Source organism: Mastigoproctus giganteus, chromosome 6 (assembly GCF_048544385.1).
Source record: "Mastigoproctus giganteus isolate SK-2022 chromosome 6, ASM4854438v1, whole genome shotgun sequence".
In the NCBI taxonomy this organism is placed as follows: domain Eukaryota; kingdom Metazoa; phylum Arthropoda; class Arachnida; order Uropygi; family Thelyphonidae; genus Mastigoproctus; species Mastigoproctus giganteus.
Window position 1 is genome coordinate 81,807,089 of NC_143580.1, and position 13,061 is coordinate 81,820,149.

Consider the following 13,061-nt stretch of genomic DNA (forward strand, 5'->3'; position numbering starts at 1 on the left):
CATTAAGTTATATATTTATTGTAAATAGAACTATATTTTATTTTACAGTATTAAAAATTTCTTAATCCAATTTAAATGGTTGGTGTATGAGTTTATTATTGTGACATGAGTTTTTCGAACCTCAGAAGCCTGTTTCAAGATAAAGTTATATAATATTTTAACTTACTGTTTTAAAAACTCAGTTGACAACTTGTTAGCTATAAATTCTGTTTGTACACAGCAGACTTTTGACTGCTGTAAGGAAACATGCTTTGATCTTAGGAATTCACAACAAAGTTGTCTGGCCACCAAACTAATTCCACACTTTACCCAGTTTATTATCTCTCTTTTTTTTTTTTTTTTTTTTTAATGAAAACCCCAAACATGAAAGGTATCAAAATCTATAGTACTTAGTACCGTGCATGGGTTGAAGGAGAAGTATGGGGGGGGGGGGAAATGCCGGAAAACTTTGCTCTAGAGACTAAACATGGGTTTCACCACTTCAAGCCTCCAATAAGCAAAGTGGTGGTATTTCACCGGTTGATGAAAGTCATCTACCACCTGTACTATAATAAATCTATCTTAATACAATTAAATATTTTAAGTTGTAACACATCATTGCTAGAACAAAGTGTTATTACTACCAGTATTTGCATTACGATTATGTCTTTTGATGTTATGATGGGCATCACGGCAAAATGTGTCTTCCTTACATTTCAAGGGTACAGCTCTAAAAAGTTTTGGCAGGTTGGCAACTTGATAGTTCACCTAGACTGAACCTATTTGTAACTCTCTAGGAGTAGAGTATCAGTGGTCTCAACTACTTCTCATCTTAGTTGGCCTATTGATTTGCTCTATAATTCCTTTCACTTTAAAAGTGGCACTTGTTCATCTGTTGCCTCTATCATTCTCCCAACTCCACTAATCAGAACTCTGACTTTCTTTCTTTGAAACTCATCTTTCTCCAATCCAACAGAGAGGTAATTTTTCTTGGAGATTTTAATGATTCCAATTTCAGCTAGTCAAGGTACTGAAGCTTTTGTTTACAGTTACTAATGACCGCACTCAGATTGTTCATTTACTTATCAGAATACCTGACAATCCTAACACACCCAAAACCATTGAAAGTACACGATCAAGGTGAGTTGTTCTCTAGAGCCTCAGATTACAATTTGGTGATGGTCTCTTCTCCAGTGGAGACTTTCTCTCATGGCTGTTCTTAGCTTAGTGTTGTTTTTGTTTGGCATTACAAGAATGCAAAATGGAATGATCTGCAACAATTCTGTTCTTCCTTTGCATTTAGTGTTTACTGAAACCAAATTGTGTTAGTAAAATTATTCTTGTGGGATAAAACCCTTTATTCCACAATCAACCTTAAAATCTTGTCCTTTATCTAAAACCTTAGTTTTCCAATAAATGTGCTAAGGCTGTTCAAGATAACAATGCTACATATTGCAATTGGTGTGGGTCCAAATCTCCAGGTTCATTTTCTGCCTACACTAAAGTTTGCAACAATTGTAAAGCAGTTATTAATCAATCCAAACTTGACTATCATTTGACAAAATGATAGTCAAGCATTCTGATCTCTTGCCAAAGCTACTGGCTGCAACTTTTGTCCATATATCATAATGCAGTCCCATCTCTTTTTGATCAGTGTTATCAATACAGTAATTAAAAGTGAAATTACACTGGTCAAAACAATTGTCCTTTGGGGGAAGGTCGTAGGTTTTTCACTGTACGGTCGCATGTTTTCAGGCTCCTGTTCAATGAATAGTTTAAAGGATTATGCTCAACATCTTGTCGAGTTTCTGATATCCAGCAAATCAGTTTCTAGCGTGCTTTTTCCTGAGGCAAGTTGTACCCACTAAATGATCAGGTAAACAACTTTATTCTCAATTTAAAAACTTGAATACATATCTTATTTTGTTCAGCCAAGCATTATAGCCAGCGGAATGCTTTCCAGCACAAGGTCACGTTGACCAGCATTTTAGAGATCACCTAAATTAGGTCAACCAGCAGGTGGTCTGTATACTTTGTCTTACTGCAGCGGACATTGGCTACCCGCTGGGGCACTTAAAGAAGGGAAAGTCGTGCTAACGCTAAATATAACTGAACACAAACACTCCTCACATAGTAGGAAGTGCTTTTATTGCCTAGCAGTTGAACACTTTAAAAATAAGGAACTTGAGAAACTAAATAGAATTTGCAGTAATTTTTCTAATAAATAAAAAAAATAATAAAAATTGCAGAAGCCTTCTGCCCCAACTGTAGTGCTACCTTAAACATTTGTTCTTTGCCAATTCTCCCTCCTTTTAATAATCATTATGCCTCGCGCAAGCCAACAAACTTGTGATTGCTGCGGAAAAAATATTAAAGTCTTTTTGATCTGTAATGGCCCCTGCAAAAGAAGCCTGGGGGAGTGCTGTTCTGGAAGATCTACGATTCCAAAGATAATTTCCATGGCTTGATCTAGATACTACTGCAGCCAATGCAAAAGCAGCATTTCAAGTGCTGGAAAAAACAATGCAGAGAGACAGCACAACAACTGACCAAATCTCTCCCGCTCCTGCGGACTTATCTGTCAAGGAGCTACAATTAGGCGAAATCTACTGCCCAGAAAAGGGAAAGAGAAGCAGTTGTGAACCCAAGGATTCACAACAATTGACTCGCTCGCACCCGGACGTGACCGAAGAGACCAGCAAAGAGGTGAACAAAGATGCACATGAAGAAACAAATGAAGTGCCAGAACCAGCTGCAAACCCAAACCCCACTCTACCCCCCTCTAACTGGAACCCCAATTGACCAAATTATGGCTATCAGAGGGACGCCCGAGGAGTATGTGGGAAAATCATCGAAAATTACTGCTGCTATCCGCACTGACCTCATTACCATATTCAGCAAGATGGAAACGGTGATTTTAAACTCTACGTCAAATACGAAAAACTGCAAGCGAAATGGGAGGTTCGCCCTCAGAAAGGGGGAAAACAAATGCAACAACGCCCCTACCTTTGCGGAGGCGTTGCGGAATGGTGCTAAAGTAGCACCATTCCGCAATGGTGCTAATGGACCCCAAACCAAAACACATTAGCACCATTGCGGAATGGTGCTAATGGACCCCAAACCAAAACACTAACAAGAAAGACAGAATCACATACAATCCTGATTAAGCAGACAGAAGACGCGCAGCTTGACACAAGTGACGCTGTAAAGGAGACCTTAACCAAAAATCTAAAAGATCAAATGAAGACAATCCAGATCAAAAGTATGCGGAATAAAAATAGACACCCAGGTGTGGTAATTGAAACCAACTCCAGAGAAGAGGCACAAACAATTTTAAGTAATGAAAATATGACCAAGTACAGTTTAAAGGCAGAGGCTCACAAGAAAAAAGGACCCTCAATTGTCTTATTTGACATACAGCAAGGTGTAACCCCCAGAAGAACTCAAAGAGGAAATTTACCACAAAAATCTAAGTCTGCACCTACCTGTGGAGGAAGAAGACGTTAGCCCAAAATACAGTACTAAATCTAAAACACATTCAAATGTCAATTGGTTAATCCAGCTCTTCACGCGAGCATGGCAAATCTTAGAAACACAGAGTCGCATTTTCATAGGCTGGGGAAGCCATAGGTTTAAGGAGCATATTTCAGTTACGAAATGTTACAAGTGCCTTCACTTTGGCCACACATCACACACACATGCAACCAGCGTGATTCAACATGTGGCCACTGTGCCCAGAAAGGGCACAAGTACAGAGACTGCCCAGCAAAAGACCAGCTCCCAGTCTGTGCAAACTGCAAAGCAGTGAAAGCTCCTCATCAACACTCAATCAGGGATGAGAACTGTATGGTATACCTGAAAGCCAAAAGCCAATACCAAATGAGAATCAACTATGGATAGAGGCCCCCTCTACAAACTGCCACCATGAAATAAAAATAGTTCAACTGAACGCACAAAGAGCGAGGCTGGTAGCTGACCAACTAAAAGTGAAAATAGAAGAAAACCAAATTGATGTGGCCTTATTACAGGAACCGTATGTTCGCTCAGGTGTGGTCACAGGTTACCCTGATAAAATGGTCTACTGTAAAACCGAAACCCCATGGGCAGCAATAATCATCATAAACCCAGAAATCAGCACAACAAAGATTACACCACTCTGCACTGCAAACAGTGCCTGTGCACAAATCATAACTCAGTTAGGGTCTTTGTTCCTGTTAACAATATATACTCACCCTGGTGAAGACATCACCCCAGTGATCTCAACCATTCGGATGGCTCTTGAGACTCTCCCGGGGGGGGGGGGGACGACTACTAATAGCCATGGATGCAAACTGCAGATCTCTGCTCTGGCACAGTCACACCCCTGACAGATCTGCACAAAGAAATGGTGCAAAACTAGAAGAATTCTTCCTAGCCACAGGCCTCCAAGTAATAAACCGACCAGATCAACTTCCAACTTACAGCGGCCCCCTTTGGGAGAGCACCATAGATGTTACAGCAGCCACCCCAGACATAGCCAAATGGACTGTACAAGAAGCCTGGACCACGTTGGACCACAGAGCGATACCATTTTCTCTGATTCACTCTGTGGAACGGACCCCTCCGATCCCACGAGATGTGATACGGTACAATTCAAAAAAGGCAGACTGGCAACGTTTTCGGACTGAGCTAACAAGAAGACTCCCTGAAGCACTCCTTCAGACGATTGCGTACAGATTATTACCACTGCCATAAGATCTGCATGTGATCTCTCCATCCCACGCAGAAGGCCCTACTGGTATGCAGTTCCCTGGTGGAATCCCCAACTACAGGATCTCAGAAGAAGAGTCCACCATGCAAGAAAAATGTTCCAGCAGGCTCGATCAAGGCTACCTCCCCATGAGGTAGATGCCGCCAGGGAGGCTTACCGCATTGTCAGAAATGAATATGCAAAGCTAATTCGTAAAAGTAAAAAGCAAATGTGGTAAACCCTGGTATCCACTTCTGGGGCATCGTTTTCAAGATCGTAACAAACAAGCTGCCGCGAGGAGAGGTACTCGATACGACACTAAAGATGGATGGCTCCTCTGCTTACACCTGGAAGGATAGCATTAACAATATTCTAGACACCATTTATCCCATTGAAGCTGCAGCTATGACTCAACAACAACAAGAAATAGTAGATGAAAATCACAACTATCATCCTGCCTCTGTGGAATCCCCCTTCACTAACATTGAGATTTTTGATTTTTTTTTGATTTGGTAGTTGTTGGCGCATCGGCTTCTGTGGCCATATTGCACCTCCCAAGGTTTTTGCAGTACTTTGATCCAAGCCCGAGGCGGGAATCGAACCCGTGACCTTTGAGTTGCCGGGCAGTTACTTTACCCACTCGGCTAGCCCGGTCGGCCTCACTAACATTGAGATGGACTTGGCAATAAACAAAATGAAAGTAGGAAAAACACCTGATGCTGATCTGCTAGAAGTGGATGTGGTTAAAAAATTTGCAGAATGCCATCCTGTTACTCTCCTAAGCCGTCTAAATAGGTGCCTGACAGAAGGCACCTTTCCAACATCCTGGAAAACAGCAACCCTCAAATTTATATTGAAAAATTCTGACAAGCCACCACAAATTCCAACCTCCTACCACCGGATTGCCTTGCTCTCTGTAATGGCCAAGCTACAAGAATGCCTGCTCCTATTTTGCTTTACCGCCAGATATGAAGAACAAAAACTTCCAAGTGACAAGCAATTTGGAATCAAAGCAAGTAACAGCACAGAAGATGCCATTAACAGATTAATCACTCAAGCAACTCACACAGCCTTTAAGTACTCCCTTGCAATCATGGTAGACTTCGCTGGGACCTTTGATAGACTATGGTGGCCCAGTGTTCTTCGGAGGCTTCGGCAATCAAATGTTTCCAACAACCTATACAACAGTTTAGGGTCATATTTAACTGGTAGAAAAGTCCAAGTTACCAACAGATTCCAGACAGTGACTAGGTACATCGATCGAAGCTGTCCGCAGGGCTCTGTGCTTGGCCCTTTCCTCTGGTCTATTGTCCTGGATGAGTTCCTGGGCATGGACCTGGGAGGTGTTGAGTCCCTTGGCCTTCGCGGATGATCTTGTCCTTTTGGTATGTACTAACACCAGGACGAACCTGGAGAAAATGGCAAATGGAGCACTGGTAAAACTTCAGAACTGGGCAGCCCTGCACAACCTTACCATTTCAGGAGAGAAAACAAAGTCCGTACTCCTTAAAGGCAGGCTACAAATCACAAGACCACCTACAATAAAATTAAACTTTATGCCCATAACGGCTGCACAATGAAGTCAAGCTCCTAGGTATCTTCTTAGACTCGAGGCTTACCTTCCACCACCACTTAAAGTATCTAGCCAACAAAATTCAAAGGTACAGTGCTATAAGGTGGGTCAGCAGGGCAGACTGGGGGCTGAAGCACAAAGCTCTTACTTTGATATACCAAGCGGCATGCGTGCCAATTGTGTGTGTTATGGTGCCTCCATCTGGTACCAAAAAGCCATCCTAGCAAGAAATAAACATAAGCTGGATTCAATCCAGAGATTCATGCTCATTTCAATTTGCAGGGCGTGCCATACCGTCAGCACCCCTGCTCTGCAGGTATTAACTGGATGTCAGCCATTATACTTAGAAGTGGTTAAAAGAGGGCTTTTTTATCACTTAAGGAAGGGAGTTCCAACCCAACTGCTAAATTTTCAACTTGACACCACAAATGGCACCAGGCAGGAAAGACAACAGATATGGCAACATGACTGGGACACTACAACAAAAGGGGCCATCACAAAACGATTCCTTCCATCCGTAAGTTCAACTCACCCAGAACCTCCACCCTGGTTTTCACCTGGCCTCCATGTGACCTTTATCATCACCGGCCATGGATCCTTCCAACAAAAACTGACCACCATGGGAATCGAGAATCAACAAAAACTGATCCACATTGCCAATGCGGCGAAGAGGAGTCCTGGGGGCACCTCATATATGAGTGCCCCAGCTACGACAACATTAGGCTTAAATTCCTCACCACAATACAGAGAAACCCTCGCAATCAAGAATCCACTCTGCTACTTGAGGAAGATACCTATAAGGCATTAACCACCTATGCGCTTAGGCGAGCTAAGATTGCAGAACTCAGAGCCCAAGAATTAAACCAGACCGGCGTGTGATCCTAGGGTAGGATCTATTGCAGGCACCATCCAAGGTGCAGGATGCTGGCACTCCTCGGAGTGCAAGATTTAAAAGTCATCGTAAACCCGAAATGGGTAGGATATACTGCTGGCACCGATCTAGGTGCGGGATTGCTGGCACTGACCTCAGTGCAGGATCTACAGGCACTATGCCATTGGCAATTACACAGGGGCACCTGCCCCCTGTGACTTTTAAACCCACACTATTTCCTATACTTCGCCTAAATTAGGGTGGATTTATTCTCCCCTGTCAACCCACCCAAATTCATTCCCCCTCAAATCCTCTCTTTTTCTATGCCTCTCTCTCTCTCTCTCTTTTTTTTATCTTATTATTTTTATTTATTTATATATATTTTTTAATCTGTTACTTTATTTTAATTTAATTTAATTTATTTATTTTATTATTTTTTTTTCTTGGTCTGTCAGGAAGCTCGTGCAACCCTGGCGGAGGCCAGCCAGAGTATAATGGGCAGCCTGGCTCACCTCCCAGTGGTGGTGGTGGGCAACGTGGGGTTCCCTTAGGGGCCTTGCGGCTAAGCAGCCAGAGACAGAACAACAGACCACAGCACAACTCTGTCACAAACCAGACACCACACTTTTTCTGGCTTTTACAGAGATTCTGTAAATTCTTCACAAAGTACCATGGTGCAGATGTGGGAAACCACATCTGCACCATGGTACTTTCACAAAACACTATGCCACTATGGTCAAAACAATTAGGGTATTATTTTACAATCCATCGGACAATTTAGAGTAATATTCATTGTGGTGGAACAGCAATAACAGCTTTTATTCATTCATGGATTAATGAGCAGATTACAGAGTTTTTGACAAATACAGGCTGGGGACATGCAAGTTTAGTGAATACTTGACAACACAGATGCATCTCAAATGGATTTTCCCAAAGTCAGAGTTCTATTTAGTGGATTTGGGAGAATGATAGAGGCAACAGATGAACAAGTACCACTTTTGAAGTGCTTTATAACCTTGGAGAGTCATCAGGAGACTGGAAGTGGAACAGTTAACAAAATGCCAAGCTGTACCATGGTCTTGTGTGTCTCAAGCATATCAGCAGATTAAGAAAAAATCAGTCCAAAGGATCCAGACCATTCGTAAATGTCTAGGCTAGAGTTGTAAACTATCAACAACATTAGAGGAGATTGCTATCCCTTCCCTGTTGCAATTGACAGATGAATGCTAGCCAGCTACTTGGATGCTTTGCAACAGAAACAGACAAGAACCTGAGTGTCAAGACATGGGTCCTGCTAGAGCCTGAAGTCAGATTCTCATTGGATCTTAGTGTTTTTTTTTTTTTTTTTATGTGAACCTCAAACACGAGAGGTATTAGAACCTATAGTACTTAGTACCGTGCTTGGGTTAAATGTGACATAACTCTCTGTATGTAAGGGATCATCAGTTTGGTGGATTGCCGATATGGGGTGGTATTAGTCTCTATTGTCATATACAGATCTCAACTAATGGTTTTTCCCTATATTGATTCTGTTGGGATGACAATGCTCAATCCCATAGGGCACAGCTGGTCAACAATATGTTGTAAAATGAGTGTATTGTATGGATTACCTTTTGTGTTCCTCTGATCTGAATCCTATTGAGCACATCTGAGATGCCATAGGAAGATGTATTGCAGCTCTTCTAGACTGTCCAGTGACACTTAGCAGCTGGAAACAGCACAGACACAAGAGTGATGACTAATTTCACAACTTACAGATACCTTGTTTTATTGCTGCATCACAGGTGTGGGGACCAAGCACCAAAGTTGCCTGTATATATAATCTAGAATGGTGACAAAAACTGTTCCTACAAGTTCTACCTTTATTTCTGTGGTGATGGTGCTCATCATTCAAAATAACAATTTCTATGTCGAAATAGTGATTACTACTTTTTTAACTTTGAAAAGTTTCAATGTGTACTGACTGGAACTTAGTTTCAGCTCCATTATGAAGCTGAAACATGTCATATTTAATATGCTATGATCTAATTGTTTATACCAGTGTATTTTATTTAAAAAAAAAAAAATTGTAATGAACCACAGAAAATACACTTTATGCAGATAGTGGATTTGTTTATTTGTGTATATTTAATTATTTAATTTGCACCAAGGTAATTAAGGTCAAGTGGCATCTGTAAACAACGTGTACAGTGATTAACTGCTGTTTTGGCTGTGAGTGCTTCAGTTGCTTTTGTTTTTATAAATGATAGATAATTATATATCAATAGCACTTGAGAAGATATTGTTGCTTGGTTTTTTCAAGTGTCACTGGACACTTTTCTTAATGGTTGCATGACACTCAATATTTTCCAAATGCTTAGCCACTCTTCTCAACTGACCTGATTCAACGTGACATCTAGATGTTGGAGGGAAATTTTACTAAGAAATATTCAAACTCTGTAATCTTGAAGTGCCATTAATATCACACTTGATTGTAAAGAAGGGTCAATTTTGGCTACACTTTCACATTGTTCATTCCAAGTTTCACTTTGGGTCACTGTGTTCCATGTTACAAACTTTCAAGTTGACAGTATAATTGCAATGATCATGCATGATCATTATAATTCTCACAGAAGCTTGTCCCATTTGATAAATTTTTACTTCTTATAATAAAACTTATCTTCTTAGTGATGTTTGTGTTATATTGTGTGTAATGTTTGTGTTGTCAACATTAATATAATTATGTACACAGAATTTAAAATAAACATAAAACATTTTGAAACTTTATTCAGTTGGAACAAAGTTGTACAATTATACAAGTAATTAAATAACTTTGCTAGGTTTTATGATTATCTATATGATATGCTTGAATAGGGAACTAAATGTTTATAATAAAAAAAAATTATACAAATAGTCAATGCTATATAAAAAAGGAGTGGGAAGGAGCTGTAAATAATTTAAAACATTAAGCATACAATAAATTTTTAACAAAGCCGAAGTGAACATATTTAGCAATCTTATATTACTTTATATAATGTACTATATTGGTTTCATTAGTTATGAAATATTTTTATAAGCCAATAATTGTAAGGTAAATTACAAAAGTAGTGATCTATTCAAATAATCCAATAAAAATTTAGGGTACTTGTCTATTATTACTCCACCAGTGTAAGTTACAAGTAAGGCTGGTCTAAACCTAACCAGTATATATTTATGTATATTGACTTAACGTAAATATACACTGGTTAGGTTATGTTAAATTTACTTAACATTTTTGGCAGGAGGCTAATTGACAAGTACCATATTTAATTTTTTTTGCAATGGCCAGAAATGATCCTTGATATGTTTAAATCTCTCAACAAAACACTATTAAGAAGGGTAGTCAAATTTCCAACTGAACAAAGTAATCAGCTTTGTATTATAAAATGTATTTACACATATACACAACCACTACAAGTGTTGTCACCACTGAGGATGGCATAACTAAAGTCCCTGGTATGGGTGTCTGTTTTATCAACACTTGCCTATGCTATAAAATTTAAGAATATGTGAGCAACATTTATATACATTTTTTTACATGAATATTATCTTTTGTATTTTCTGAAAAATCAAGTTGGCATCTTTTCCTTAATACCTGCAGCTCATTATCTCAAATTGTATGTTCTATGGCAAGTAGTATTTCTCACTTAGAGGCATCTTAACCACCATAGTGCTATACATCTGTATAAATGGCGTCTTTTGAAAAGCCATAAAAGAATGGACGTCAATAAAAGTTTTCACAGCATTTATCAAAATATTAGAAAAAACATTTACAAAATAGTACAGGCAACCTCGTCCATGTAATATGTTCATGCTATATGTTGAGACAGTTGTTTGGCTATTATCATGGAATTGCATAATTTCAAGTAATTTTCAAAAACAAAATATTAACTGTTATCAAGGCCTCATCAGTGAGCACAAAAACAACTGGTATGATATAATTTTCTGTTTCAAATAACTTATTACTGTAGACTACAATAAAAATGCAACCAAGACTGGGAAACATTAATATCAGACATATGTACAGTCATTTACAGAATTACAAACCTTGGTATTTACTGGTGCTTTTATATACAAACCATCCTTGACTAGTGACAGGACTTTTAATCTGGTTCTGATCAAGATGACCAGCCCTGATAACTAGCTTCTTGTATATAAAAAAGGACATCCCTAATATATAATTGTCAAAAAATATCTGGACAACTTGTATAATCTCGTTCCCAATAATTGCCATTGAAAGTCCAAACTTCTTCTCTTTTAAATGGGTGAGGTTTTAACTCAAACCACCTATAAGAATAAATATATATTAGTTAATATACTGCAAATGAATGTGCATCTAATATTGCAAATGAACTTTTGTTTTTTACAATTTGTTTCAGAGTAAGTTGAATATTGAATATGGAGTAATTTGGAGTCCTGAGCCAAATTTTGAATTAACAGGCAAAGCTGAACATTTCTGTGGCACAAACTGTATAAGAAAAAATGTTTGTTCAGTTTCAGAAGTCCTTTTCAAAGTGGTGGAGGCCAAATCAGTGTATGCAGGAGGGTTTTATGGAAGATGGGACAGATCCATTTGTGTTCTACAAGAGCTGCACTGACATTATTAAAAGCATGATTCCTTTCACTGTCCCAAAATAAAGAGAGATTAGTGAATGGCTGTTTCAGTGAGATAATACATTGTCACAAAGAAAAAAGTTATTTGATTTTAAAAATTGTGTGTTTAACTAGCCAACTGCATCACTGGGCCAAAACACAACAGAAAATATTTGGTCAACTATTGATAGCAAGCCTGAAATCACCAATGCATTTGGTTCAAGGATTACAAGAAAAGATCAAGTTTTTATAGGAAAATCTAGATAAATCTTTTTGTAAAAGCAGTGTTCATCATTACTGTTTTTTGTAAATAGCTTGCATAATCTTTGCTCACAATAAAATACCATGTTTGGAACTTTGATAGCTACAAATTTTTTTCATAGCTACATAAATAAGAACATTGATGTCACACAAACTACAAACAGATAGGTATAATAATCATTTAATCAATTTGTTTTTTAATACATAATTTTAAATTCAGAACCAAAAGATATCATGTGCTCCATATTTTTCAACAGTACTATACACAGTTGATAGACTGATGCTAAAAGTTTTACTTAATCAGTTCACTGGAGTTTCACTCTTGAGTTCCTTCTTGGAAAAGGTTACAATGTAACCTTTTCCACAATAATCTCTTGGCATTTTGCACCACTACATCATAATTTTCTAAGCTACCTGCTGTTCTTTTAGCTGACATAATTAAGGGAAAATGCAGCTAAAATTATATATGCAATTCCTGAACTATGAATCTCTCTATATACCATACAAACTCCTGTTGAAAATAATTAAATTCCTTTTGAAAATGATCAAGAAAACAAGCTTTATAAGCTTGTTTTCTTGCATCATTTGCCACTACTAATACTAAACCAACAGCAAATATGGTAATAGGGACAATCACAGATTTGTACAATAAGTCACAATTCCAAAGTTTAATCTGCCCCAATCCTTTCTAGAAACTCATAGAAGTTGAGCAATATATTTCTTAACCTGCCAAAAATTTACAGAAGTATTTCTGGTAGGAGAAAAGTTTCCCCTTGAAGACTATTATTTTAGATAGAAACTCTTTTAACTTGTTGCAGACAGTCCAGCAATGAAGTACAAAACAAATTTAGCTCATTTCATATATCCATACACCAAAATTAAGAGATCACCAGCACATGCTAATAGAACAGTATTAAAATCTTGGGCAAGCCACTCATCAAGGACAACATTCCAGAAGAGTGGCTTGAGAATGGATCTTTGTGGGCATTCATGACTAACATTTCTAGAGATAGAGTGGGCTTTGGTTGTGATAGAAT

At 38.6% G+C, this 13,061-nt stretch overlaps 2 protein-coding genes across 7 annotated transcripts in view; one reads left to right on the top strand and one right to left on the bottom strand.

The window, feature by feature from the left end:
• Tsen2 (tRNA splicing endonuclease subunit 2) overlaps window positions 1-11,910 on the top strand; it is a 245,765-nt gene extending 233,855 nt beyond the window's left edge. For all 5 annotated transcript variants that reach the window (XM_090376069.1, XM_090376068.1, XM_090376071.1 and 2 more), the window contains one exon: window positions 11,550-11,910. Coding sequence is in view for 3 of the 5 variants with exons in the window: in XM_090376068.1 (XP_090232194.1) it covers window positions 11,550-11,559 (10 nt within the window). In the remaining 2 variants the exon portion in view is untranslated. The remainder of the gene's footprint in view (window positions 1-11,549) is intronic.
• The window catches only part of LOC150084438 (oxysterol-binding protein-related protein 1-like), a 707,041-nt gene continuing 704,052 nt past the window's right edge, over window positions 10,073-13,061 (bottom strand). For both annotated transcript variants that reach the window (XM_090376067.1, XM_090376066.1), the window contains one exon: window positions 10,073-11,457. In XM_090376067.1, the coding sequence (XP_090232193.1) occupies window positions 11,355-11,457 (103 nt within the window). In that variant the 3' untranslated portion in view covers window positions 10,073-11,354. The remainder of the gene's footprint in view (window positions 11,458-13,061) is intronic.